Here is a 25307-nt window from a genome sequence, read left to right as displayed (position 1 = left end):
GGCCCCGCCCCCGGGCCCCGCGACCGCCCCGGGACCTGGGTCCGAGCGCGTCCACCGTGGCGGAGCTGGGCTGCCGCGTCCACCGAGCGCTCGCTGGGCTGTGCGCTCCACCCGCCCGCGCGCAGGCCGCGAAGCTCCCCTTGCTTGCTCTGCGCGGCGCTCCAAGTCTATGGATTTCACCGCGCTTTTCCACCTGTAACAGAGGCGTGCGGCCGCCGTGGCTTAGGTCTCCGCAGGCCGGCAGGCCGTGTCAAAGATTTTATCTAGTCTGGAACTCGGGGCTGCAGGAACCAAGGATGCCTCCCGGACCCCGGCCTCCAAGTTCTTGTCCCCCTACTTCCCGACCCCACCAGTGTGGCTGGCCATGGGAATCAGAGGTATCCTGTTCCTGAAAACTGCCCCCTCCTAAAAACCCTCACCGCTTTCTATGAAGCTCTTCTGCATCCATCTCTTTGCACTGAATTAACGGGGCAGTGGCAGGATGGGGGCTCCGGGTGTTAGTTTGGAATTTTAAAAATAGGGCAGGAAAGACTTGAACATGGTCATAAGAGGCCAGTGCAGGGCAGGCAGAGGGCCACAAGCACAAGACTGGGCCTGTGTAAAAGGCCCATGCCGGCTACAAGGAGGGCCGGGGTGAGGGTGCTGGGCATGATTAAGGAGATGAAGAGCCAAGGCCTTACCCTGGAAGAGATGGAAAGGGCATCAAAGAGGGTACAACCAGGCACAACCCCACCTCACTGAGACTCTCCTGCACGTCAGGAGACACAGTCAAGGCCCCTCCTGTCAGAAGCCAAGAGTCTACAGTGGGAGACCAAGGTTAGCGGGAACCTCTGAGAAGTCATCTTTGATCCCCTTGGCACCAGGACTTGAGATATACTCTGTTCCAACAGGCTGAGGGAACAGAGGATGAACAAGGGGAGTTTGTACCACTGGATCTAGCATCGCAGCTGTAAGGATTAGGCACCCCTTCCTTAACCACTGAAAGCCGATTTATAAACATGCAGAAGCCAGATAAAAAGACCCCCGAAACCAAAAAACACCACACCAATGCTTAGAAAGTAGTTATATGTATAAATAAATGTATACTATATTTAAGTGGCAGTAACACTTCCCGTTCTTAGATCTTCTTTCTCTCATAATGTGCAGTGGCAGGTAGGAAGATCTCCCTGAGGTTGCTCCAAAGCCCATGGGAGTGAATGTTCCGGTGGACCTGGGGCTCTGCTGATGGGGGTCGGGCCACGTGGGGGCAATGCTGACACCAGGCCCGGTCACCTCTGTACCACTCGTTAGTGGTCTGGTTGGTGGCAGCCAGGTACAAAGTAAAGCACAAGTAGCCCCCCAGAAGGAAGCTCAGCATGATGACAAAGCCCAGCATGAAGACAATCCTTGGGAAGGTCAGGAACAGGTACTGGGGGCAAAGAAAAAACAGCGTGTTAGGCAGCCAGGCTGGAACACAAGAAAGGGTCGCACCCGCCAGCCGCAGCCTGGTCTACAAACATGCAAGAGCTGCCCACCCAGCTCACCCACCTCCATACACATCTGACCACCTAAACACAAAACAGAACCATAAACGGCACTGACTAACAGCCCGGGAGGAAACCCGAATATGTACAAGAGTTTCAAGTGAGATAAATGAAACGCGTACATTGAAGGAAAAGGGAAAGGATACTCAGGAAGGGGTGCTTTCCCAGTTAGCTGTTTGTAAAACAAAGGCATAAATACAGATCTTAGTTTATGCATCAAAATAAAATCCAGATGGACAGAGGAGATCAGTTTCTCTCTCAACACAACACGACCACAGAAATGCATGCACAAGAGTATTCACTGTAGTGATTTTAAGAGCCCCTCTTCCTAAAAGAAACACGTTAAAAGTCCATTCATGAGGAAGAGTAAAACCCTGGGATAGTCACACTCTGGAATAACAAGGAGCCGGTAAAAATGAGGTCAGTTTCTACATACTGATTTGGAAAGACACCGATAAAATACTGCTGGACGCGAAAGACAAGAGGCGAGGATCACAATGGGATCGTATTTGTGTAAAAACAAAAAGACTCCGTGAAGGTGTGTGACTACCTGAATGCACAGGAAAGAAGCCTGACATGTACACACCAAACTACAGAAACAGCTGCCTCTGGGGAGTGAAGCTATTGGGAGGGGAGGGGGAGAACTCCCAGTTTTCTTCTCGTTTTTTTCTTTTGTTTTTTCTTAAGATTTTATTTATTTAGTTGACAGAGAGAGAGACACAGCGAGAGAGGGAACACAAGCAGGGGCAGTGGGAGAGGGAGAAGCAGGCTTCCCACGGAGCAGGGAGCCCGATGCGGGGCTCGATCCCAGGACCCTGGGATCATGACCTGAGCCGAAGGCAGACACTTAACGACTGAGCCACCCAGGTGCCCCTCTTTTCATTTTTTTCTTAAGATGTTTTAAAATTTTATGCTTCTCCCCCCCAGCTTTACTGAGATATAATTGACAGGACATTGTGAAAGTTTAAGGTGTACAACATGACATACAGCAAATGATCACCACAAGCTTAGTTAATACATCCAACGCCACACATAGTTACAGTGTCTTTTGTGATGAGAACTTTTAAAACCCACTCTCTTAGCAACTGTCAAGTATAGAACACACTATTGTTAACTACAGTCTCAGGCTGTACCTTACATCCCCAGGACTTACACATCTTTCAAATACGAGTTTGTGCCTTTGACCACCTATGCCCACTTCCCCTGCTTCTCCGCCTTTTCATTTTAAACACTTCTGAACTGCTTGAATTTTTATGTTATTTTTTATAGTAAAGAAAATGATTTTTGAAAGAGGTCAGTATTTTTAAAAATACTTTATTTACTTGAGAGAGAGAGAGAGAGCACGAGTGGGGTGGGGCAGAGGGAGAAGGAGAAGCAGACTCTCCACTGAGCAGGGAGCCCGACAAGGTGGGGCTTGATCCCAGGACCCTGAGATCATGACCTGAGCTGAAGGCAGACGCTTAACTGACTGAGCCACCCAGGCGCCCCAAGACTTCAGTATTTTTGAAAGTCAGGAGTAAGAGAGAAGTAGATGCATCTCTTGACAGGGGAGACTTTCTAACTGAAGTTACAAAGAAAAAAGGTATATCTGATGAGAAAGGATGTCTAAATTTTTTTATACAAAAAAGATACACAAATAAAAAACAAATATAAGAATGAACTACCATTATTACATGATCTCAAATCAAAAGTAATTCTAGTATCAAATAGGTAAACAGTTAAAGGACGTAATTTATAAAAGATCTACAAATGACTGACAAACAAGAAAAGTAATAGAAAGTAATGAAAGAAATGTAATTTTTTTTGAAAAAAAAAGTTTATTGTCTAGAAATATATATAAAAAAGATTCCCCACAAAAGATTCTATTCTCTCATTTCCCCATCTTCTTCTTCTTCTTCAACACCCCTGATATAAAGGACATTATTACACCTTATTAAAACTTCACCCAAATGTCCAGACAATGCTCCATCTATGTATTCTTCTGTGTTTGCAAGCTGCATGTTCATATAACCATCTACAGATACCAGGTACCCTTTGTACTCCATTCCCCACTTAAGTTTCACCATTACTGGCTTTCCTGTTAATCCATTCAGGAAAGGTTTGGGATTGAGAGGCAAACTCATCGCGACTACAAGCAAATGATGCAGGAAACTCGCCGCCGACCCAGGTGTAGTCCGTCCCTCGTAAGAAATGTAATTTTTAAAAGGGATACACCGTGGGGCGCCTGGGTGGCTCAGTCATTAAGCGTCTGCCTTCGGCTCAGGTCATGATGGATCGAGCCCCACACTGGGCTCTCTGCTCTGCAGGAAGCCTGCTTCTCCCTCTCCCACTCCCCCTGCTTGTGTTCCTGCTCTCACTCTCTCTCTCTGTCAAATAAATAAATAAAATCTTTAAAAAAAATAAAAAAATAAAAAATAAAAAGGATACACCGTATTTTCCTACCAAACTAGAAGCATCTGCTGCCACTGGGCATCCTCAGTGTCTGCTCGGATGCAAAATGGAACACTGACAAATCACTCTAGGCACAAAGTTTTAAAAAGCAATCTGACAATATATATTAAAATCAAAAGATTTATAAATGTCAATAATCTCTGATCCAGTACATATTTTTTTGGAATCTATCCTACAGAAAGTCGTAAGTACAAAAACAAAACCATATACACTGCAAAGGGGAAAATGCACTTTACCCATGGAGAGAGCTGAGTATCACTGGTCCTATGTTCTACGTGATGGGAAGCAACATGAAATACACATCCCTACCCAGGAAGCATTCTTGCCAAAAATAGTTAACCTGAATCTAATCAGGGCTCTAGAACTAACTTCCAATTCACAGTAATATGAAGGAATAGAGGAAAATCAGTTGACAGAAGTAGGAAAAAGGCAAACTTAGAACAAGAGACATTCTAAAAGACAACTAAACTACTAAACGTCAATTTCATGACAAAAAGTAGGGGCATTATTTTAGACAGAGAGACTAAAAAGACAACATTCAAATGCAATGCCTAACAATGGAGTGGATTCTGGTTCAAGGAGGTAAAAAAGCTATAAAAGATATATTTGAAAAAGATGAAAAAAAAAAGAGAGAAACTGGGGAAATTTGAATATGGACTAGATGATTTATTATATATTTATTACATATCTTATGTTTATTACATAGATTTATTATTACTTTTCTTAGGTGAGATAACATAATTATAGTTAAATAGGAGAAGGTTGACATTCTTTAAAAATGCATGTTCAAGTATTTAGGGGCAAAGCAACATGATGTCTCCAATTTATGAGCCCAACATGGGGCTCGGTCCCACAAACCCCGAGATCACAACCTGAGCAGAAATCAAGAATCGGATACTTAACCGACTAAACCACCCAGGTGCCCCATAATTGAAAAAAATTTTAGGAGCAAAACTACTCAAGGTTGAAACAACAAGGTTATCGCTACACACCTATCAGGATGGCTAAAATGAAAAATAGTGATAACATTAAGTGCTGACAAGGGTGCAGAGAAACCAGTCCCCCTCCCATCACTGGTGAGGATAATGGTACAAGCACTCTGGAAAAGAGTATGGCGGTCCTTTCCAAGACCTAAAATGGACTTATTATCAACCCAATGATCATAGTGAAGAAAGATCATCACACAGGAACTTGTAAATGGGAATGTTCAATGCAGCCTTTTGCAGGGTCCTTCAAAGGGTGAATGGTTAAACAAAGTGTGGAATACTATACAGCAGTAAAAAGGAAGGAACCCTAGATCCATGCAACCAGTCACATGGATCTCAAGGAAATTGCACTAGTGAAGAAACCAACCTCAAAAAGATACTGTATGGGGCGCCTGGGTGGCTCAGTTGGTTAGGCGACTGCCTTCGGCTCAGGTCATGATCCTGGAGTCCCGGGATCGAGTCCCGCACTGGGCTCCCAGCTCAGTGGGGAGTCTGCTTCTCCCTCTGACCTTTCTCTCTCTCTCTCATTCTCTCTCTCAAATAAATAAATAAAATCTTAAAAAAAAAAAAGATACTGTATGATCCATTTATGTAACAACCATGAAATAACATAACCACAGAGGTGGAGGAGGGAATAGTGGTGCCAGGCATTAGGGATGTGGGGAGGAAGCTGTGGCTGTGAGGAGTAACAGCAGGAAGCCCTGAGATGGGTAACAGAGCATGTTGACTGTAGCAGTGCTTGCACACAGCTGCACATGTGACGAACTGCACAGAGCTATACACACGCCACAAAGAAACACATGTGTAACTGCTGAATTCTGAATTGGCTCTGGGGATTGTGCCAATGTCAATTGCTTGGTTTTGGCCATGAGCTGTGATTGTACGGGGATGTTGGAAGGGGGGAGGCACTTAGGAGCACATAGGCTTCCTGTGTGTTTCTTTGTAATCTCCTGTAAAACTATAATTATTTCAAAATAAATAAAAAAAATACTGGCTTTAAGACTGTGTATTTTATCATATTAAGACAGTATCCTTCCATTCCTATTTTCTGAGTGCTTTTATTAGAATGGATGTTGAATTCTGTGAAACGCTTTTCAACATCTAGAGAAATAATCATGTCATTGTTCTATTTAATAATGTATAAAATATTAATCAATTTCTTAATATTGAACCAACCTTGCATTTATGGACTACATGCCACTTGTTCATGGCATTTTCTTTTCTTTGAAACCAAAGGAAAAAACCACTCAAGAAGTAAGCAGTTACCTAAAATAGTGACTGCTCATAAGCTACTTCCCATAAATGCAGTAGAAATCTTTTAGTAACCAAATGAGTTTTTAAAAGAACTCTACAGGGCGCCTGGGTGGCTCAGATGGTTAAGCATCTGCCTTCGGCTCAGGTCATGATCCCAGAGTCCTGGGATTGAGTCCTGCATCGGGCTCCCTGCTCCTTGGGAGACTGCTTCTCCCTCTGCCTCTCTCTCTCTCTCTCTCTGTCTCTCATGAATAAATAAATAAAATCTTTAAAAAAAAAGTTTATGAAAAAAATAAAAATAAAAACAAAAGAACTCTACATTATTGTAAATTAATTTTTGACAAGGGTGCCAAAACAATTCAATGAGCAAAGAAGGGTCTTTTTAACAAAAGATGCTGGGACATCTGGATATCCACATACTAAAAGTATCAAGTTAGAGCCCAACCATACAGCACATACAAAAATTGACTCAAAAAGGATCAAAGACCTAAATGTAAGAGCTAAATCTATAGGAACACTTAGAAGAATATATAAGTGTAAATCTTCATAACCTTGAATTAGGCAATGGATTCTTACATATGACACATATGGACGAACCTTGAACACATTATGCTAAGAAAAAGAAGCCAGTCCAAAAGGCCACAGATTGTACAATTCCATTTATGTAAAATGCCCAGAAAAGGCAAAACCATAAAAGACAGAAGGCAGATTAGTGGTTGCCAGGAAAGACGGGAATGGGGAATGACTGCTGATAGATGAGTTTATTTTGGGGGTGATGAAATGTTCTGAAATTAGATGGTGGTGGAGGTTAAACAACTCTGAACCACTAGACTGTACACTTTAAAAGGATGAATTTTAGGGGCGCCTGGTTGGCTTAGCAGGAAGAGCATGTGACTCTTGATCTTGGGGTCATGAGTTTAAGTCCCACACTGAGTATAACGATTACTAAAAAAATAAATAAATAAACTTAAAAAGGATGAGTTTTATGGTATATGTATTATATATCAACTAAAAAAATTATATATTGGGGTGCCTGATTGGCTTAGTCGGTTAAGCATCCGACTCTTGATTTCAGCTCAGGTCATGATCTCAGGGTTGTGAGACTGAGCCCTGCGTCGGGCTCCACACTCAGTGGGGAGTCTGCTTCAGATTCTCCCTCTGCCCCTCCCCTCGTTCACACGTGTGCACGCGCATGCTCTCTTTCTCTCAAATAAATAAAATCTTCAATAATTAAAAATTTAAAAATTATATGTTAATTTTTGAAAAAGGAACGGCTTCATCTTTTGACTAGGAAAATGTCCTTCTTCCAATTTTGAAACCTGAAGTCAGAAACATACACCCTACAACATAATTACCTGAATATTAATTACCTGAATAAGAAAGACAATGTCAATAACCTGGAAGTGTCCAAGGTCATCAACGTAAGTCTCCAGATACAAGTCGGACACCACCACCAACTGGACCAAAAACACAGTGCTCACGACGGCCATGGTGGCAGCTGAGGCCGTCAATGTCAAGAGGTAGAGGAGGAAGTACCTGGCGTTCCAGGCCCCGATACAGTTGTTCACCCAAACACAGTGATGGTCAAAGCGGTGCACACACCTGTTACACACACCTGCACAGAAAGGGGAAAGCCACAAGCCTGAGTTAGTCCTTGATGGAACAATGAGACCAAGCATATCTGTGGATATTTTCACAAACTCTTGGCAGTATGAGCTGAAAGAAATGGCAGCTGCTATCACCGAGCCATTACAACCGAAGGGTCCAGTACAAGTGGCCACGAGCCACAGGTGGGTTATTAGGCCCTTGAAATGTGGCTACAAGAAAAATCTGAAAGAATACTCTGTTGATATTGATAAAATCAGGGTAGTTTTTCGATTTATGCAATGCTCCTTTAAGTTCAATGTGAGCAATACCTGAACAGACATAATTTTAAAACTGATGCTTTAAAGTCAAATCAATTCTTCTGATAAAGGTGAACCATATGTGGGCATTAAAGGACAATGATTTTTTGGTACGGATTCAGCTATTAAAAAGCGTGTAAGAATTTCTGGAATAACTTGGGTATGTGAATCTGCTCTTCCAACTGCAAATTTTGTGAAATCTAAATATAGATCAAGTATTTCCAAGGAAAATTTAGTGCTGAGATGTGCTGTAAATGGAAAATATATCCCAGATTTCAAAGACTTAGTAAGAAAAAGAGAATATAAACTATCCATGAATGGTTTTTTATATTGACTACGTATTAAAATATTTTAGATATGTTAGGTTAAATAAAATATATCATTAAATTTAATGTTCCCTCATTTTACTTTTGTAATGTGGCTACTAGAAAATTTAAATCACATATGTGGCTCACATTATATTTTTGTTGGACAGCACAGGTCTAGAATCTTGGTTATTCCCCAGAAGAGTAGGCTCTGCCACGACTGAAATCTGCAAACACAACACGCCACAGAAATTCCTGTTGGGCAACATAGCCTGCCATGTGGCAAAGGAAGGGCTGTTATGCCCAGGGCTGAGTTGCCCACTACACAAGAACATTAAGAGGCTCACCTCCAGGGGCGCCTGGGTGGTTCAGTCAGTTAAGCGGCTGCCTTCGGCTCAGGTCATGATCTCGGGGTCATGCGTTGGGCTTCCTGCTCAGCGGAAAGTCTGCTTCACCCTCTCCCTCTGCCCCTCCCCCCACTTCTTCTTTCTCGCTAATAAATAAATAAAATTAAAAAAAAAAGAGCTCAACTGCAGTCATATGAAGCAAACCACTCTCTGGCCTCTACGAGCAGTGGCTGCCCCCTGTCTGGGAGACAAAGGGCCCTGCTTCTAGATTTCTGTAACATTCCCTTACTACAAGGCCCACATGTCTGCCATGCAAGGACAGAGCTGGAGGCACCAAAGCCAAACTTACTGCAGTGCTTGGATCGCGCTGGTTTCCTTAAATTGCAAGACGAGCACTTCATATTCTTTGAGAACATCACTTCGTCAAATTCATAAACTTGAAGAAACAATAACTCGTTTGCTTTTGTTATGGTACCTGAAAAATGTAAGGACAAATGCCGGTTTCAAGCAATCCGGTGGATTGAACGTTCACAAAAATCTGTCCTGAAAAAGTACAACTAAAACTTGCATATTTAATATTCTAAATAACTCATTTAAAAATAAGTAGCTTTACTGAGATACAATTCATAAGCCCAATTCACCCATTTAAAGTGCACAATTCGGGCACCTGGGTGGCTCAGATGGTTAAGCATCTGCCTTCGGCTCAGGTCATGATCCCAGAGTCCTGGGATCGAGTCCCGCATCGGGCTCCCTGCTCCTTGGGAGCCTGCTTCTCCCTCTGCCTCTCTCTCTCTGTCTCTCATGAATAAATAAATAAAATCTTAAAAAAAAAAAAGTGCACAATTCAATAGTTTTTAGTATATTCAGAGTTAGGCAACCATCACTGCAATCAATTTTAGAACATTTTTATCACTTCAGAAAGAAACCCTTAGCAGTCACCCCCCACTTCTCTCGAATTCCAGCCCTTGGCAATCATTAATCTATTTTCTGTCTCCATGCATTTGCCTTGTTTGGATATTTCTTATAAATGGAATCATACAACTTGTGGTCTTTTGTATCTGCCTTCTTTCACTTAGCATAGTTTTTCAAGATTCCTCTATGTTCTAGCACATATCACTCCTTCGTTCCTTCCTGTTGCCAAATACTGTTCCATTGAATAGGCACATCACATTCACCTATTCGTCAGTTGATGGATAGTTGGTGCTTCAAGGATAGAAAAGCTTAAACATAAAGGCATGGAAAAAAGATACCAAGCAAACATCAATCAAAAAAGGGTAACGGGGGCACCTGGGTGGCTCAGTTGGTTGAGCGACTGCCTTCGGCTCAGGTCATGATCCTAGAGTCCCGGGATCGAGTCCCGCATCGGGCTCCCTGCTCGGCGGGGAGTCTGCTTCTCCCTCTGACCCTCTTCCCTCTCGTGCTCTCTATCTCTCATTCTCTCTCTCAAATAAATAAATAAAATCTTTACAAAAAAAAAAAAAGGGTAACGGGCACCTAGGCGGCTCAGTCGGTTAAGCATCCAACTCCTGCTATCAGCTCAGGTCATGATCTCAGGGTTGTGAGATCGAGCCTTGCGTTCGGCTCTGTGCTGGGCATAGAAGCTGCTTAAGATTCTCTCTCCTTCTCCTTCTCCCTCTCCACTTCTTCCCCAACCGTCTCCCCCTCTTAAAAAAAAAAAAAAGGTGTAATAATAACATCAGACAAAAGAGAATTGAGAGCAAAGAGCATTACTAGTGACAAAAAGGCTCATTATATTTTGAAAAAAGATTCAAGGAAAAGAGAATACCAATTCTAAACTTGAATGCATATAATACAAATATATACATAACTATTACATACACCTACACATACATACACATATATAATAGCTTCAAAATAAGTAAAGCCAAAACTGACTATAAGGAGAAACCTCAAATCTATCATCAGAATGAGATAACATACCTCTCTCAGTTATTGTAAACAAAAAAATTAGTGTGAATATAAAATATTTGAACATAATTAACAAACTTAATTTAATGGACTCACATGCTGTCTACACCCAAGAACTAAGAAATATATACTTCCAAGCCCACACAGATCACTTACAAAAACAACACATAACCGGGCATGATGCAAATATCAATAAAATTTTTGAAAGAAACAGTGCCATAGAGACCACAAACTCTCTATATAACACAATTAGTGAAAGTATCAAAAAATAAAATAAAAAAGTACATAGAAAATTTTAAGCAGTTCTAAATAAGCCATGGGTCAAAGAAGAAAAAAATAAAATTAGAAGACAATCACAATGAGAAGATGATGAGAACACTGCGTATCACATCTTTTACAAAGTCCCCAGAGGGATCACTAGTCTGTAACACTGTAAGACGGACAGTTCAGTTGTTGCCAGTCTCCATACTGAGAGCCTCAACTTACCAGGATTGCTCACACAGCTGAGCATGAAAAACACAAGGTTTACAATCAGCAGCAGATAGGGCAGAAGAAGGTAATGCAAGGAGAACTCCAGCTCTTGACAGTAGTCAAATATTTCCCAGGTGTATTCACTGTAAACCATCCCTTGCAAGATGAGGTGCAGAAGAATAAAGGTGTGGTTTCTGAAAGGAAAAAGGCACGTGGCTTGTTCACAAGGCCTTCTCCATGAAGAAATCATGTCATACTAAAGTTAACCCAGCGCCAACCACTTCCTTTGGGCTTGAGATAATAGCAAGAATTACATAAGAGACAATATGAGACAGTTCTCACGGTGCCTCGCAATACTCAGTACTCGATAGATGTTACCTATTATTATTAACTTTTTTTTAGGATTTTAATTATTCCGAGAGAGAGCACAAGTGCATAAGAGCAGGGGGAGGGGCAGAGGAAGAGAATCTCAAGCAGACTCTGTGCTGAGCCAGGAGCTCAAAGTGGGGTTCAATCCCACAAGCCCAAGATCATGACCTCAACCAAAATCAAGAGCTGAATGGTTCAACCAAATGAGCCACCCCCTGGTGCCCCTATTATCTTTTTTGGGGATTGAGGTATCAGGATATATCTCTTTTTATAGAAATGCATGTAATACTGCCACTCTTTAAATATTTCTATGAAAACTCCAGAAATAAAAGGCAGATTATTTATGAGCAGAAGTCCTGAACCCAGGACTCTTGATCCTTTCCAGCATCCTTCCCCGAACAACGGCTGGAAACCAACAAGGTCTGTTGTTGTCCCGAAGCTAGGGGACAGCAACAATTAATAAAACAGAAAAGAAGACAATATTTTATTATTTTTTAAAGATTTAAATATAGTATTTATTTTTTATTATTTTTTTAAAAGATTTTATTTATTTATTGAGAGAGAGAGAGAGAGGGAGAGAGAGAGTGCACGAGCAGAGGAAGGGGTGGAAAAGAGGGAAAGAGAGAATCTTAAGCAGGCCCCATGCCCAGCAAGGAGCCCGACCTGGGAGTCAATCTCATGACCCTGAGATCATGACCTGAGCCGAAACCAAGAGTCGGTCGCTTAACCGACTGAGCCACCCAGACGCCCCCAAAAGAATAGTATTTAAATTCTGAAATATAAATACCGTGTATGGAAGAGGTAATGAAGCAATTTCAGCATTGCTCTCTGAAGGCATTCTGGAATTATATAGGAAATTATCTAAAAGAGAAGGATTCAATGTCATTTCTCATTTCCCCCACTCCCAAACAAATTAGATGCTTCACTTTAGCTGGCGATCCTGGGAATTTGTGTTTCTGCATACGGGCAGAGAAGAGATTTAAGAGAGAATAAAATGCAGGGTTTCCCTCAGCTAGTCTTCCTTTGATACCAGCTCCTCCCTTTCCACCCTAGCTCCAAAGAAAGCACCATGTCAGGGTCTTCAGGCAAAGGGAGGAGAGCAGAGGGGCTGGATTAGGTAATGTTAATGTGAACTCCACTCCTTTCCCTGCCTTGGGTTCAATCCTAGGTTCCAGAGTCCATCTGCAATCACTGGGCATTAGCCCAGGTCACTCCCAAGTCCATCCCTTCCCAAAGGCTGCTGACCCCAATTCTGCTCACTTTGACCCCTGAAGGAGTGTGGGCAGCCTGATGCTCAGCTCCCTAGTCATACAGCCCCCCGTTCCACCCATCAGGCCCCTCCAGGCAGACATTGCTCACATCCAGGCCCAAGTACAGGCATCAAATTCAAAGAAAAATAGCCAACCTTGAGAGTGTTATCTTCTCTCAAAGCAACATCACAAGATTACTTTCAACATTAACAAAAAACAGAGACTTTTGAATGTACCATAACTACCATAAACGAAAGAAGTGAACAAATAATAAAAATGGCATCTCTTTTTTGTTCTGTCAGGGAACTGATGAGCCTTTTAGACTGGTGGTAGTCAAAATCCAGTGGTCTCCAAGCATCATTACCTGTGCTCCCCCTCTGACCAGGCCTTTCAGGTAATGGGTTTTTGAGCAGATGCATATTGTAACAACACCAATCAGCACCAGAGCCAAGTAGAACAAGAAGAGAACCAAGAAGTCCATCCTGGCGCTACAAAGAAACAGAAAGAGTGTGACCACTCCTGAGGGATAGGTTCCATGGTGCATACTCTCAGACATCAACTCTGTAAAGAGCTTCCCAAACAGAATTCATCAGCCCTTATGCACACACTGCTTTGCACTAAGGCCTCCCAGATGGTCCTGAGTTCTCTCTTCTTCAAGAGTTTCCTAATCAAACCACTGTGATTTATTTAGGGCATCTCCTGCCTGCAAATTCCAAAATAAAATGGGGGAAAATATGCAGAATGCATACATCTTCCCTCCCACCAGCAACAAATCATCTTTGTTCTTACTTAAATATAAACCCCCGTAGGTATTGATACAGAATGTACCCAAAAGAATCTGCTGACAATGCTACTGGAACAAGCATCCCCTAGAGGCAGTGGGGGGAGGGGGGACTCACTCCCACAACAATCGTGGATTACCCACGGGGATCAGAGTCAACACACAGGCCTATATTAACTAGAAACGGTTACTTTTGGCCTTAGCAGATAAGATTCCGGGCCGGACTTCCAACTGAGATAACCAAACTACAAACTATTCACGGGATAAGACAGAGGAAACAAAGAGCAGCAATTCTCACGAGGTGATTCAGGGTCCCCAGCCTACGTATTTCTCGTTTGGATAATTTTCTACCCGCAGCTCGGACATTCCTCCTCCCAACATTCACGGAGAATTCAAACGGCATCTCCTCTTGTGCAGCGGCGTGTGCCTGGCACAACAGGTGCCACGAAAAGCCGCAGGAGGCATGGTTCTTCTAGAAGGCTGGATCTGGCTGCAGAGACATCGATAAAACACTCATACAATAAAACAGGGTGGGAGTCAGGGGCGGTATAAATTGTGAAAAATAATTTGAAAGTTGGGGGATGCTGAGATCCCGCGGGGTGAACGGGGTTATAGGATTTCGGGAGGAAAAGCTAATTGGAAAGATTAAGCCAGGAGCCTTGGGTCCCACGCTGGCCACCAGACAGAAAGGCTTATCCGAGGCCACACCATCTGAGGGTCCCTGCGGGTGGGCCTGGCCGGAGCTTTCTCCGGGGGCCGGGACCCTGGGTGGGGGACGGGATGCAGAAGGCGCAGAGGGGATACGGTGGGTGCCTGAGCACCCGGCGGGGTGGAGGTGGGGCTGCGACCCCCCCCCAAACACACACACACGCAAGGTGGAAGGGCGGATCAGACAGACGCCCCTGGGCCAGTGGGTGTCAAAAAAAAAAAAAAAAAAACCCTCGGAGGCGGCCTTACCGCCGGGATGGCCAACCGCCAGCCGCTCCGAGGCGGCGCCGGCAGGGCGCTTCTTCAGACTTCCGGCGGGCCTGTGACGATAGCACGCGACGCTGGCAGCCAGTTCGGCTTCCGGCGGAAAGGGCGGGCGGAAAGGCGGGCGGCAGCTGGGGGCGGGGCTTGCGGCTGGTGTTAGCGTTCCGTTGCTGTCTTCAGCTCCGCGCCTTGGCCTCTTCAGAAGGGGTGCTCGGGTCTGAGGGCCGAAAATCGAGCTTTGGAGCACAGTCGCCAGAAAATCTTACAAAAAGACCGTCCTAAGTCAGTGCGGGCGTTGTAAAGCGGGCCGAGCCAAGCGGGGACCCTGGCTGGCCCATGGCGGGGACACTTGGGGCTCCTATACCGAGTCTTCGCGATGGGCAGGACTTGCTTTGCTTTCTGCTAACCACACCGTTGGGATCCGTCCGACCCCTTCCCGTGTCTTTGCTCCTGCTGTCTCGGAACAGCTCTGAACATCCCGCCCCTGGGAACAGTGACAATTGCTTGACTCCAAACCTGGAGGATAAGAAGGAAGGCTGTTTAATGATAGTTGAGCCTGGGGTGAGAAGAGCTGCTTCCAAACATAGCATTGAGAAGTCCCCTGTGGGGTGTTCCTTTGTTCCGAACGCCTCTGAATCCGCGGAGACCAGTCTATTCTTGATGCCTCTGAAAATCTATCAGGCTTGTCTTCCCTTTGAGGGGAACCGTCTGATCTCCAAACACTGGCTTGCAAGCTCTTCTCTTTTTTTTCTCTTTGCGACCTACCCCAGCTTCTTGATTCCTTCCCTTTTTCCTTTTTAAGAAACTTACAAGCTGGGCGCCTTCTGGTACATGGTGTGCAAAACCTTCATGAACTCGTGGACACAGAATTGAAAAAACAAAAGCCTGAAATCAGAAGCTGTGAGGCCACCAGGGAAGACTGTGGTTATGGATGGAACCTCATCCTACATCCAGAGTGGGCTGGATCACATCAGTGTCTCCAGCTGACTCATCACCCTGCTGATTAATTCTGAGCTGGTGGTTAAGTATTTTGGGTACTTTTTTTTTTGGCTCATAAATGCAGAACTTTATTTTTATCCCCATTCATTTTTCTCGGGATGGTTTCAGTTGAGACTTAACTTTGAATCTGGGTTTGATCACCTATGGCATTTTGTGCTGGGTTGTCTAATTGTTTTTTAAATGTACACAAGTAATACAACAGTATGTTCTTGTAAAAAAAAAAAAAATCAAGACTATACAAAACAGTTCCTTGAACACCACCCCCAAATCCCAGTCCCTTGACAAAATTAATCACTTATTTACTATGTGTCCTCCCAAAATTCTATACATTTATTCATAAATATTCAACAAATATATATTGAGTACCCAGTATATGCCAGGCACCATTCTAGGCACAGGGAATACAGCAATAAAACAGAAAAATTCCTGAACTTTATAGTTTACATTCTAGTGTATATATACAAGTATATAATTTGTTGTTGTTTGCAGAAATGGCATCATACATAATGGTCCTCCATCTTTTTTGTTTTTTTCTTTTTCAGTCCTGGTGCTCTTTCCACGTGTGTATCTACTATATTGTTTTTACCTCATTATGGACATTTCATTACATAGCTGAGCCACAACTCATCTGCCAGGGCCCCACATTCCACTGCCTACAGGGGCTCTGCAGGTAGTAAGTAAAGTGACAACGTGGAGCAGATGTATCTTGTTGTGAGCAGAAATAGCTATTTCCGCAGACCACAGGATTGTTAACTTGAATTCCAGTGTTTTTTGTTTTCTTTTAAGATTTTATTTTAGAGACAGAAAGAGTAAGCAAGTGAGGGGAGAGGCAGAGGGAGAGAGGGAATCTCAAGCATACTTCAAGCTGAGGATAGAACCCGACGCAGGGCCAGTCCCAGGACCCTGAGATCATGACCTGAGCTGAAACCAAGAGTGGGACACTCAACCAACTGAGCCACCCAGGCACCGTTTGAATCCCAGGGTTTTAAGAGTATTTGAAAATCTGGATTTTTATAACGTAAATATAATTTTTGTGATGTTGGCAACTAATCCAGGATTTTTAATTTAATTTAATTTTTTAAAGATTTTATTTATTTGACAGAGACACAGCGAGAGAGGGAACACAAGCAGGGGGAGTGGGAGAGGGAGAAGCAGGCTTCCTGCCGAGCAGGGAGCCCGATGCGGGGCTCGATCCCAGGACCCTGGGATCATGACCTGAGCCGAAGGCAGACACTTAACGCTTAACGCTGAGCTACCCAGGCGCCCCTAATCCAGGATTTTAAAACACTGTTCAGACTAAGCAGAACATAACTGCAAGACAGATTTAGCCCAAGGGCCCAGTTTGCATTGTAACTGTTCTATTACTCAACATTTCAGTTCATTTCAGTTTTTGCTATTACAAACAATGCTGCAGTGGAAATACCTGAATGAGGTTCATTACACACAAGTAGGTGTATTTTTCTAGGGCAGCCACATGAAGTAGAATTCCCGAGCCAAAGAACATATAGGCATTTTAATTTTAACAAATGCTATTAAATTGCTCTTCAGCCACAAATGTTTAAGAGAGTCTGTCTCTCCAAACCCTTGCCAACATTTAATAGATCAGTTCCTTTAGTATTTACCATGCTGATGGATGAAATGACATTTTATTTATTTATTTGCTTAACAGACATTTACATAGTGATACCTGTGTTCCAGGTACTGTTCTAAGCACTTAAAAAATGTTTAAGTATTTATCATTTAATCTTTATAGGAACTCAGAGAAGTATTATTATTATTATACCACTTTTATAGATGAGGAAATAGAGGCACAGAGAAGTTATATAATTTTCCTAGGAACATAGAACTAGAAAGTATTAGAGCCACAATTCAAACTCAGATCATTAGACTGAGACTCAGTTGGTGTTCTCAATTACTGTGCTGGGCTATCTTAATTACCACTGGCCGGTTCCTAGTGATGAACATCTTATGTCCTTATTGGCCAATTATCTTTCCTCTATTGTGAGTTGCTTACAATTATCCTTTGCCATTTTTATTTGAGTTGTTTACCATTTTCTTGTTGCTTTCCAGTACTTACTTACATATTTTATGTATTTGTTAGGGTACGGGCTAGCTGCTTCTCTTAGTTTAGGTACCCGCCCCCCAAAAAAAGCAAACTCCAAGACAAGGATTTGGTATAAGTAGCTTGTTTTTGGAGATATTTCCAGGAAACAGGGTGAGGGATTGGGAAAGTGAGAGAAGAGTAGAAAGCGAAGAAAGCAGATGTTGATGAGTAGAGGTGGCCGTTTGGGGCTCAGTCCCACGAGGGATCCTCTGACAGGCTCCATAGACTATGCCTCAGAATTGTTCCACTGAGAGACAAAGCAGCAGGAGTCTTCGCCCAACCACTCCTGGGACAGTAACTCCCTAGTCTTTCTGGTCTGCCCACACAAATGCCATCCCAGCCCCAAGCAGAGAACCCTCTCAGGCAGAGTCAGGAAACCATCAACATGTATCAGGTGACCTCTCTGGTGGGCTGTGGGGATATAGGCAGAACACCTACCATGTCTGTATGCTGTTGTAACAGAGAGATCCCCAAACACGATGGCTTTGATAGGAAAGAAGTCTATAGTCCAGAGGTAGTTGGCAGTCCAGCAGCAGTAGGCAGTTCTGTTCCAGGAGATCCACAAGATCACATGAGGACCCGGATTCTTTCTGTATTGTTCTCCACCACTAGGCACAAATTCCCAAACTTTCTCTGTACGCAGCACCTTAAGTGTCTTAGAAATTTTTTCACAGCTCCTTAGCCAAAAGAACAATCCCTTCTATTAAATAAGGAGCTCTAAACAACTTCATAAATATTTATGCCCTAACAACTTAGCACCCCTGGCACAATTTATGAAACTTTAAAATCAGATTGGAAACACCATTTTCATTTCTTGCTCAACGTAGATATTCCAGTGGCAATTGCTTCCTAAATCCGTTCTCTCAAAGATGTGCTATCAGGAATTTAGTGATCTCACGTTGAAAATGCGAACTAGTTCAAGCTATCATGCCATGTATGACACAGGTGTAATTTCATTTCCTCAAACTGTTAAGATATACCACCGCTCCGCTCTGAGTTCACTGCGGCGTGCCCGGGCACTTCGTGCACAGTTTGGAGTCACAACACGAGGGTGGCGTCCTTGCCCCAGGGTCAACACCTTCAAGCCGCTGAGAAAGCGCAAAGAAGGAAAGGCAAGAAAAGCTGTTTACCCTTGAAAATGGAACTTGTAGGTTGTACTTAGCTTTTCCTGCTCAGATCCCACCTGCAGGACCTTAGTCACATGGCCAAAGGGGAGCCGGGAAATGTAGCCTCTGGCTGTGTTGCCCTGTGTTCAGCTAACACTTGGTAGGTTGTTACTAAAAGGTAGAAATAGATATTCTCTATCCCATTCTGAATATTAATCCTTTGTCTCTGACATGAATTCCAGGTATTTTCTTCTATACGTTACATATCTGTTAACTTGGCTCATGGTATCTTTGTCATACAGAGATTTTAAATTCTGAAATACATTTATCAGCCTTTTCTTTTGTGGCTTTTATTTTTTTTTAAGATTTTATTTATTTATTTGACATAAAGACATAGCGAGAGAGGGAACACAGCAGGGGGAGTGGGAGAGGGAGAAGCAGGCTTCCCACGGAGCAGGGAGCCCGATGCGGGGCTCGATCCCAGGACCCTGGGATCATGACCTGAGCCAAAGGCAGACGCTTAACGACTGAGTCACCCAGGCACCCCTCTTTTGTGGCCTTAAAAAAAAAATCTTACTTAAAAAGGTATTCTGGGGCGCCTGGGTGGCTCAGTTGGTTAAGCGACTGCCTTCGGCCCGGGTCATGATCGAATCCCACATCGGGCTCCCTGCTCGGCGGGGAATCTGCTTCTCCCTCTCACCCTACCCCCTCTTGTGCTCTCTCTCTCTCTCTGCCTCAAATAAATAAAATAAAATCTTTAAAAAATAAAAAAAATAAAAAGGTATTCTTTACTCCAAAATTACACACACAGATCACACAAATTCACAAATATATTCTCCAATATTTTCTTCTAGTTGATTTATACTTTTATCTTTAATTCATCTGGAATTTCTCCCTGTGATGGCTGAGATCATTTCAGAAGGGAAGGGGGAGGGGCGCCTGGGTGGCTCAGTCGTTAAGCGGCTGCCTTCGGCTCAGGTCATGATCCCAGGGTCCTGGGATCAAGCCCTGCATCGGGCTCCCTGCTCTGTGGGAAGCCTGCTTCTCCCTCTCCCACTCCCCCTGCTTGTGTTCCCTCTCTCGCTGTGTCTCTCTCTGTCAAATAAATAAATAAAATATTTTTAAAAAGTAAAGAAGGGAAGGGGGACACTTAAAGTATGTAGCCAAGACACGATGTATTTATCAAATTCTCAACTGCCTTCTAACTCACATCACAGCTTGTCATGACTCTCTTGTGCACATACATGGTTCAATGGACACTGAGGTTTCCTACTCAACATGTAAGCCACACACCTCCCTACTGTGCTCTTAGGGTAGGATTGAAGTACCCCCAGCTCTAGGGGTGGGACTTAATTGGTATCAGCCAATTAGGATAATCCTCTCCTTCCTTATCACAATAATTTTTCAAAAAAAAAGCCAGCCTCTGGAATGCGAGGGACCCAGTTAGAATGAAGCTAGGGTTTCTGTTCAATGGTGCCTCCTCTTCTCTAGGTTGAATAAAGATATTGAAGAGGAAGCCTGTAACTTCACTTCTCTTATCTTGGGACTAGGAGGAAAGCCAGTCCAAGGATGAAGCCTACGCACTGGGAAGGGCAGACCTGAGAGAGGCACAGAGAAATGAAGTCAGAGCCCTGAGCAAGCTGTACCTGAAGCTCACACCACCTCTGGACTTCACAGGTGAGCCAAAAGTCCCCTTTATTTTCATTAAGATTTTATTTATTTATTTTAGAGAGAGCACAAACAGGGGGTGGGTTAGTGGAGAGGGGGAGAGAGAATCCCAAGCAGACTCTGCCAAGGCACCTGAGCTGAAATCAAGAGTTGGATGCTTAACTGACTGAGCCACCCAGGGACGCCAGTCCCCTTTATTTTTTAAAACCATGTGGAGTTACATCTTCTGTAACTTGCAACTTAAAATATCCTAATCCTAACAGAAATATATAGTCACTCAGCTCTTCTTCCCCCACCTTCTATTTTTCTTTTTAAACTCCTTTTATACTTTATAAAAATATATAAATAACAGCAAAGGAAAAGGCTATCTTTGCTATCTTAAGTGCTACTTTATTATTGTACATTTCTATAAACATAGAAAAACATGAATTTTATATATTCATTTAAATGGTTTACATAGATATAATCATAGCATCTAGACAATTTTTGAGTTTTGCTCCTTTTAGTTTGTCATAAGTGCTTTTTCTCTATCTAGTTTTAACCATTATCCAGGGTTGCAATATAATGAACTCAATATTACTGTTGGACATTTGTATGATTTCCTACTTTTTAATACTATAGATAGTTTTGCAAGTAACATATTCAGAACTTTTGTTTTTTTTTTTTTTTTTTTCAGTTGAATTACTTTCTCAGGATAAATCTCTTGGTGGTTTGTCAGTTCCTGAAACTATGTGTTTCCGGCATTTTACTCTTCCCCTCTGTTCTTCAAAACCTCCAAGCATGAACCTTGACACTTACATTTTATAAATAGCATAGAAGAAAACACTACTTAAGACTAAGATCAAACATTGAATTCAAAAGTGATAGGAAGGATGGTATCTCCTGTGAAACTCGTGGCAAAGAATCTCTCCTTGGAGCGTCCCTAAACCCTCCTGTCAGCCCCTGAAACTGGACCTGTGCTATCAGCTTTTTACCTGCTGCAAGATCGGTTGACAGGATCAACCACCTTTTATACCATGATCTCCTGTCCCCAAGGGAATGACTGAGGCTCTACTAAGGGACTAAGGGAAATGGGATACAGGACTTCATAGCTTCCCTTGCAACAAACAGCCCAGGAGGCTTGTTTACAATCTGTGATTTATTGGTCAGGAGGAGTTTTACAATGGAGGAAAAAAGAAGAACAATTATTTTTTTTTAAGATTTTACTTATTTATTTGACAGCAAGAGAGGGAACACAAGCAGGGGGAGAGGCAGAGGGAGAAGCAGGCCTCCCGCTGAGCAGGGAGCCCGATGCGGGACTCGATCCCAGGACCCTGGGATCATGACCCGAGCCGAAGGCAGACACTTACCAACTGAGCCACCCAGGCGCCCCAAGAAGAAGAGTTTACATAACACAAGTATTTTTGTTGGAAGGCAAGGATTGGGTCTGTATTTGCTTACTATTATATCAGTAGCAACTATTTTAGTGCCTAGCTCATAATAGATGCTCAATAAAAATGTGTTGCATGAATGCAAGGAAAAGATGATATCTACCCAGAGGAAATTGATATCCTGGACATCACCAAGACATGGAGTCCTCCGGCCAGCCCCTGGGGCTGTGTGTCGCACCATTGGCCAGCTTGGAGCACAATGTAGCTTATACTTTGGAATTTCCTTTCCAAGGCCTTTACTGCCTTGATTACTGCCCCTTAAAGCAACTGTTTCAGCTACCAGGTTAAAGGGGATTTTCAGGGCAGAACCTCCATTTCCTGATCACTTCTGAGCTGGTCTTGACCTGGTACACTGCTCAGCTCCGTCACCCAAATGCTCTGTTACTCTGGTCACCAATACTGCAATTCACCATCAATTGTGGTATCTCTCGAACGAGGGGATAAGCCTGCATATACTCAAAAATTATCTCTTGTTTATCTAAAATTCAAATTTAACTGGGTGTCTTGTATTTTTATTTGCTAAATCTGGAGATCCCATCTTCAGCCACCATCTTAATGCCTCTCAATTGAGATTCTAGTTTTCTGTCTTGGTTGAGACCAAGAATTACTCTCACAATTGGAATCTGGCCATCCCTCGGCTAGCAGTGCTGAGCAAAAGGAGCATCCAGGCCTGGACGTTGAGTTGGGGCTGAATTGTCTCAGGATAACCGCTGAGACAGTTTCAGAAAAGAGAAGCCACCTGACAACCTGGAGAAAAGGCAGACAAGCAGGAAATTACAGGTGAGCTGATGGAGGATGGCCCCTCCATATAAAGTATACAATTTGTGCTCTACTTGTTTTATTTGTAATCACACAGAAAGGTCAGAGAAGGACAAGGGACAATATTGTGAATGCTTTCTCAGAGCTGTGGGGAAGAAATGAATGGCACTTCGTGGTAATGAGGCAGGGAAACTGGAAAAAAACTGCTTTTTTGCTCCTTTTCCTGCTCCTCTTCTTGCGAGGAGCTGCACTCCTGTCCTACATATGGCTTATAGTACCGATGATGTATGTCCTTCTTATAAAGGTCAAGGAGTTAATTTATTTCTTTGGAGTCTTCCAGCACAACAGATAACACCTATGAAGTGATCAGGTGAGGTCATTCTATACATTTTCCAAGACTGCTGACTCCAGACCCCTAGCTCCAGGGCACAGGTGACTTACAGAGGACACCAGAGCACTCCTCCTTGTTTTGACCTGTTCCTAGATGCCTGAGAGGACACATATGGCAGACCACCATCCTCAGTAAAAACCCCAGGCTGCAAGTAAAGATGAGACTCATGTTCCTTTTCCGTTCCAAATGTCCAAGACGCTCTGGTTGTATCTGCTCTCTCTGTAACTTCAATAAACTCTGCTCTCACTTCCTCCTAGCTTGCATTTGATTTCTATCCTGCACAAAGCCAAGGACTCTCTTGGCTGGTCCTGCGGGACCCCCTCTGGGTCCTCAGATCCAGCCTGCCTACATCAGTTAGTGTCCCAGAGTCACTCTGGACACTAAGTGAATTGGGACTACACAGGACTCTGTGAAGCACAGACATGAGTGTCATTCCAGGAGGAAATTCAGAATGAGAATATTGGATGGGAAGTCATGTAGGGGTTAAGAGTATGAGCTCTCAGGGATCAGGCTTCCTGAATTTCAGTCCAGGATCCATCTCTTCTAGCTGTGTCGTTTTAGGCCAGTTACTTAACCTCTCTGAGCCTCAATTTCCTCATCACATAACAGAATCTACCTCAAAGGGTTGTCATGAAGATTAAATGAGATAAGGCAGGCATGTAAAACGCATTGGATCAATTTTGGCCACTAGTGTTATAGTTAACAAATATGATCCATACAGAAGAACAAAAGAGGAAGTATTTCTGGCACAAGAGGTTTGAGGTATCAAAGTTCTTTATGTTGCAAGTAATAGTAAGCCCACCTCAAACTGGATCAAACGACAAAGGAGACTTCCTGGCCTCTGCCACTGTCATGTTCAGAGATGGGGCAGGCTTCAGAAATGGTTTGAATCAGCAGCTCAATGGCATCATCAAAGACAAAGGTTCTTTTTGTTCTTCGCTCTGCCACCCAAGTATCAGCTTCATTCCCCAGACCAGGTTTCCTCCTGGTGGTGGGATGGCTGCCAGCCACCCCTGGGGCTTCATGCTTCCACGGTCACTTCCAATGAGAGGTGAATGGGGAGGTTTGCCTTGGCATTCCCAGTAGGAGTGCTGAAATTCACTCTGTCCGACCTGAGTCACAGGCTCCCTCCTGAACCAGTGACGGGGCCAGGGGAACAGAATGCGCCATTTAGTGAGTTAAATGAGGACCTCCTGCCAAAGCTTCGAGGGGATCAGTTTCTCCCAAACCAGGAGCTGCTGCTCGGGGGAGAGGAAGATTCCAGATGCAGACCTGGTAATCCTAGAAAGGGGCATGGATGCTGGGTAGGCACTCAGTACGTGGGCATCTAGTAAGTTGTTGTATCTGGAATGATAGGAATATGTCAAAAGTGCCCCCCAAACTAGATGAAGCCCAGAATGAATGAAAAGTGCCACTGTGGAAACACGAGCTGCTTAGTACACGGCAGGAGTGTGTGGTGGGTGTCCTTCGTTTCCAGAAGAAAGGCAAATCTATTAATAAAATTCCTTCCTGGCAGCGTCTCCTGGTGTAGAGTCAAGGAAATGTATATTCAAAGGAAGGAGGAGGAAATTTTAGCTACAAAAGCTGCAGTCCCTAGTGCTGCAAGGTCACCCAGAACGGATGCAAGTCCTTAGGCTGAGCAAAAAGGTGTAAAGAGAGAAGAGGCAGAGGCTCTCCAATATCACGGGCCTGAAGCAAAGGAGGAGCTGGCAAAGCAGACCAAGTTAGGGTGGCCAACCCAACTTGAGAACGAGGAAAGAGGGCCACCATGGAAGCCAAATAGAGGAAGTGTTTGCTAATCTCTTCAGGGAGGCTAGAACAGGGGAGGCCGGAGGAGGGGCCTGGAATGAGCATGCCAGGGGCTCCACAGAATGTCCCCGGAGAACCCCTCATCCTATCATCAGTACTGACAGTGAACCGGCCCACCAGCTTCTGATGGTTCCTCTGGGTCAGTGACCCACCAGGGCACCTCATCTTCAGAGCCTGATACAGATGGCGCATCATCGACCAGGAGCTCCAGAATTAGCAGCATCAACAGCTCACAAAGTCTGCAGCCTGGGGCAGGGGGACCCCCGAGCCTGCGGTGGCGGAAGTGGTTCTGAACATTAGTCCGAAGCAAGGGGACCAGAGGGGCAGGCGTCTGGGATACCCAGTTTGTCGCACAGTGAGGTGGTTTGTCACAGCAGCTGGCATTAATCCCCCTGACTCTGCTGGTGCTCCCCAAGAGTGGGGTGGGGCCCCAAGAGGGGAGCTTGCGCAGCTGAGAGGAGTTCACACTGTGCTGAATGCAACCTTGTTTGTTTTCCCA

The 25307-nt window shown here is 43.9% G+C and overlaps 2 protein-coding genes and 1 long non-coding RNA gene across 4 annotated transcripts; 1 reads left to right on the top strand and 2 right to left on the bottom strand.

Annotated features, from left to right (window-relative positions):
- Positions 1–1064: 1064 nt before the first annotated feature.
- On the bottom strand, positions 1065–14641 carry ZDHHC4 (zinc finger DHHC-type palmitoyltransferase 4). Of its 2 annotated transcripts, none has more exons than XM_027611395.2 (8): positions 14528–14641; positions 13922–14060; positions 13154–13277; positions 12327–12400; positions 11186–11364; positions 9120–9245; positions 7585–7829; positions 1065–1408 (listed from the first exon to the last, which is right to left on the bottom strand). In XM_027611395.2, exons 3-8 carry the CDS (start codon positions 13268–13270, stop codon positions 1118–1120), a joined length of 1032 nt encoding a protein of 343 aa, XP_027467196.1. In that variant the 5' UTR covers positions 13271–13277; positions 13922–14060; positions 14528–14641; the 3' UTR covers positions 1065–1117. The 2 variants fall into 2 exon arrangements, with proteins under 2 accessions (XP_027467196.1, XP_027467195.1); XM_027611394.2 differs by having other exon boundaries at positions 13869–14060; positions 14528–14639.
- On the bottom strand, positions 3311–3704 carry LOC113932379 (small nuclear ribonucleoprotein F). The gene has a single exon (XM_035722125.1). The coding sequence runs from the start codon at positions 3644–3646 to the stop codon at positions 3386–3388; it is 261 nt and encodes an 86-aa protein (XP_035578018.1). The 5' UTR covers positions 3647–3704; the 3' UTR covers positions 3311–3385.
- An 8-nt stretch (positions 14642–14649) lies between the features above and the next one.
- On the top strand, positions 14650–23249 carry LOC113932381. The gene is made up of 3 exons (XR_003523051.2): positions 14650–15562; positions 20302–20428; positions 21096–23249. It is a non-coding gene; the product is annotated as an uncharacterized LOC113932381 (long non-coding RNA).
- Positions 23250–25307: the final 2058 nt, after the last annotated feature.

The sequence above is a fragment of the Zalophus californianus genome, chromosome 10 (assembly GCF_009762305.2).
Source record: "Zalophus californianus isolate mZalCal1 chromosome 10, mZalCal1.pri.v2, whole genome shotgun sequence".
Taxonomy (NCBI): Eukaryota; Metazoa; Chordata; class Mammalia; order Carnivora; family Otariidae; genus Zalophus; species Zalophus californianus.
Note: the sequence above shows the minus strand (reverse complement) of the source record. Positions and strands in the feature narration are given on the sequence as shown.

What these genes read in the sequence shown, in the direction of transcription:
- LOC113932379 (XM_035722125.1), bottom strand. Translation starts at nt 3,646, where the DNA reads ATGAGTTTGCCTCTCAATCCCAAACCTTTCCTGAATGGATTAACAGGA.
- ZDHHC4 (XM_027611395.2), bottom strand. Translation starts at nt 13,270, where the DNA reads ATGGACTTCTTGGTTCTCTTCTTGTTCTACTTGGCTCTGGTGCTGATT. An exon ending in CATTACCTCTTCCATACACG is followed by an intron (nt 11,365 to 12,326) that starts GTATTTATATTT and finishes TTTTCCTTTCAG; the next exon opens with AAACCACACCTTTATTCTTC. An exon ending in ACATTGTCTTTCTTATTCAG is followed by an intron (nt 1,409 to 7,584) that starts GTAATTAATATT and finishes CTTTGCCCCCAG; the next exon opens with TACCTGTTCCTGACCTTCCC.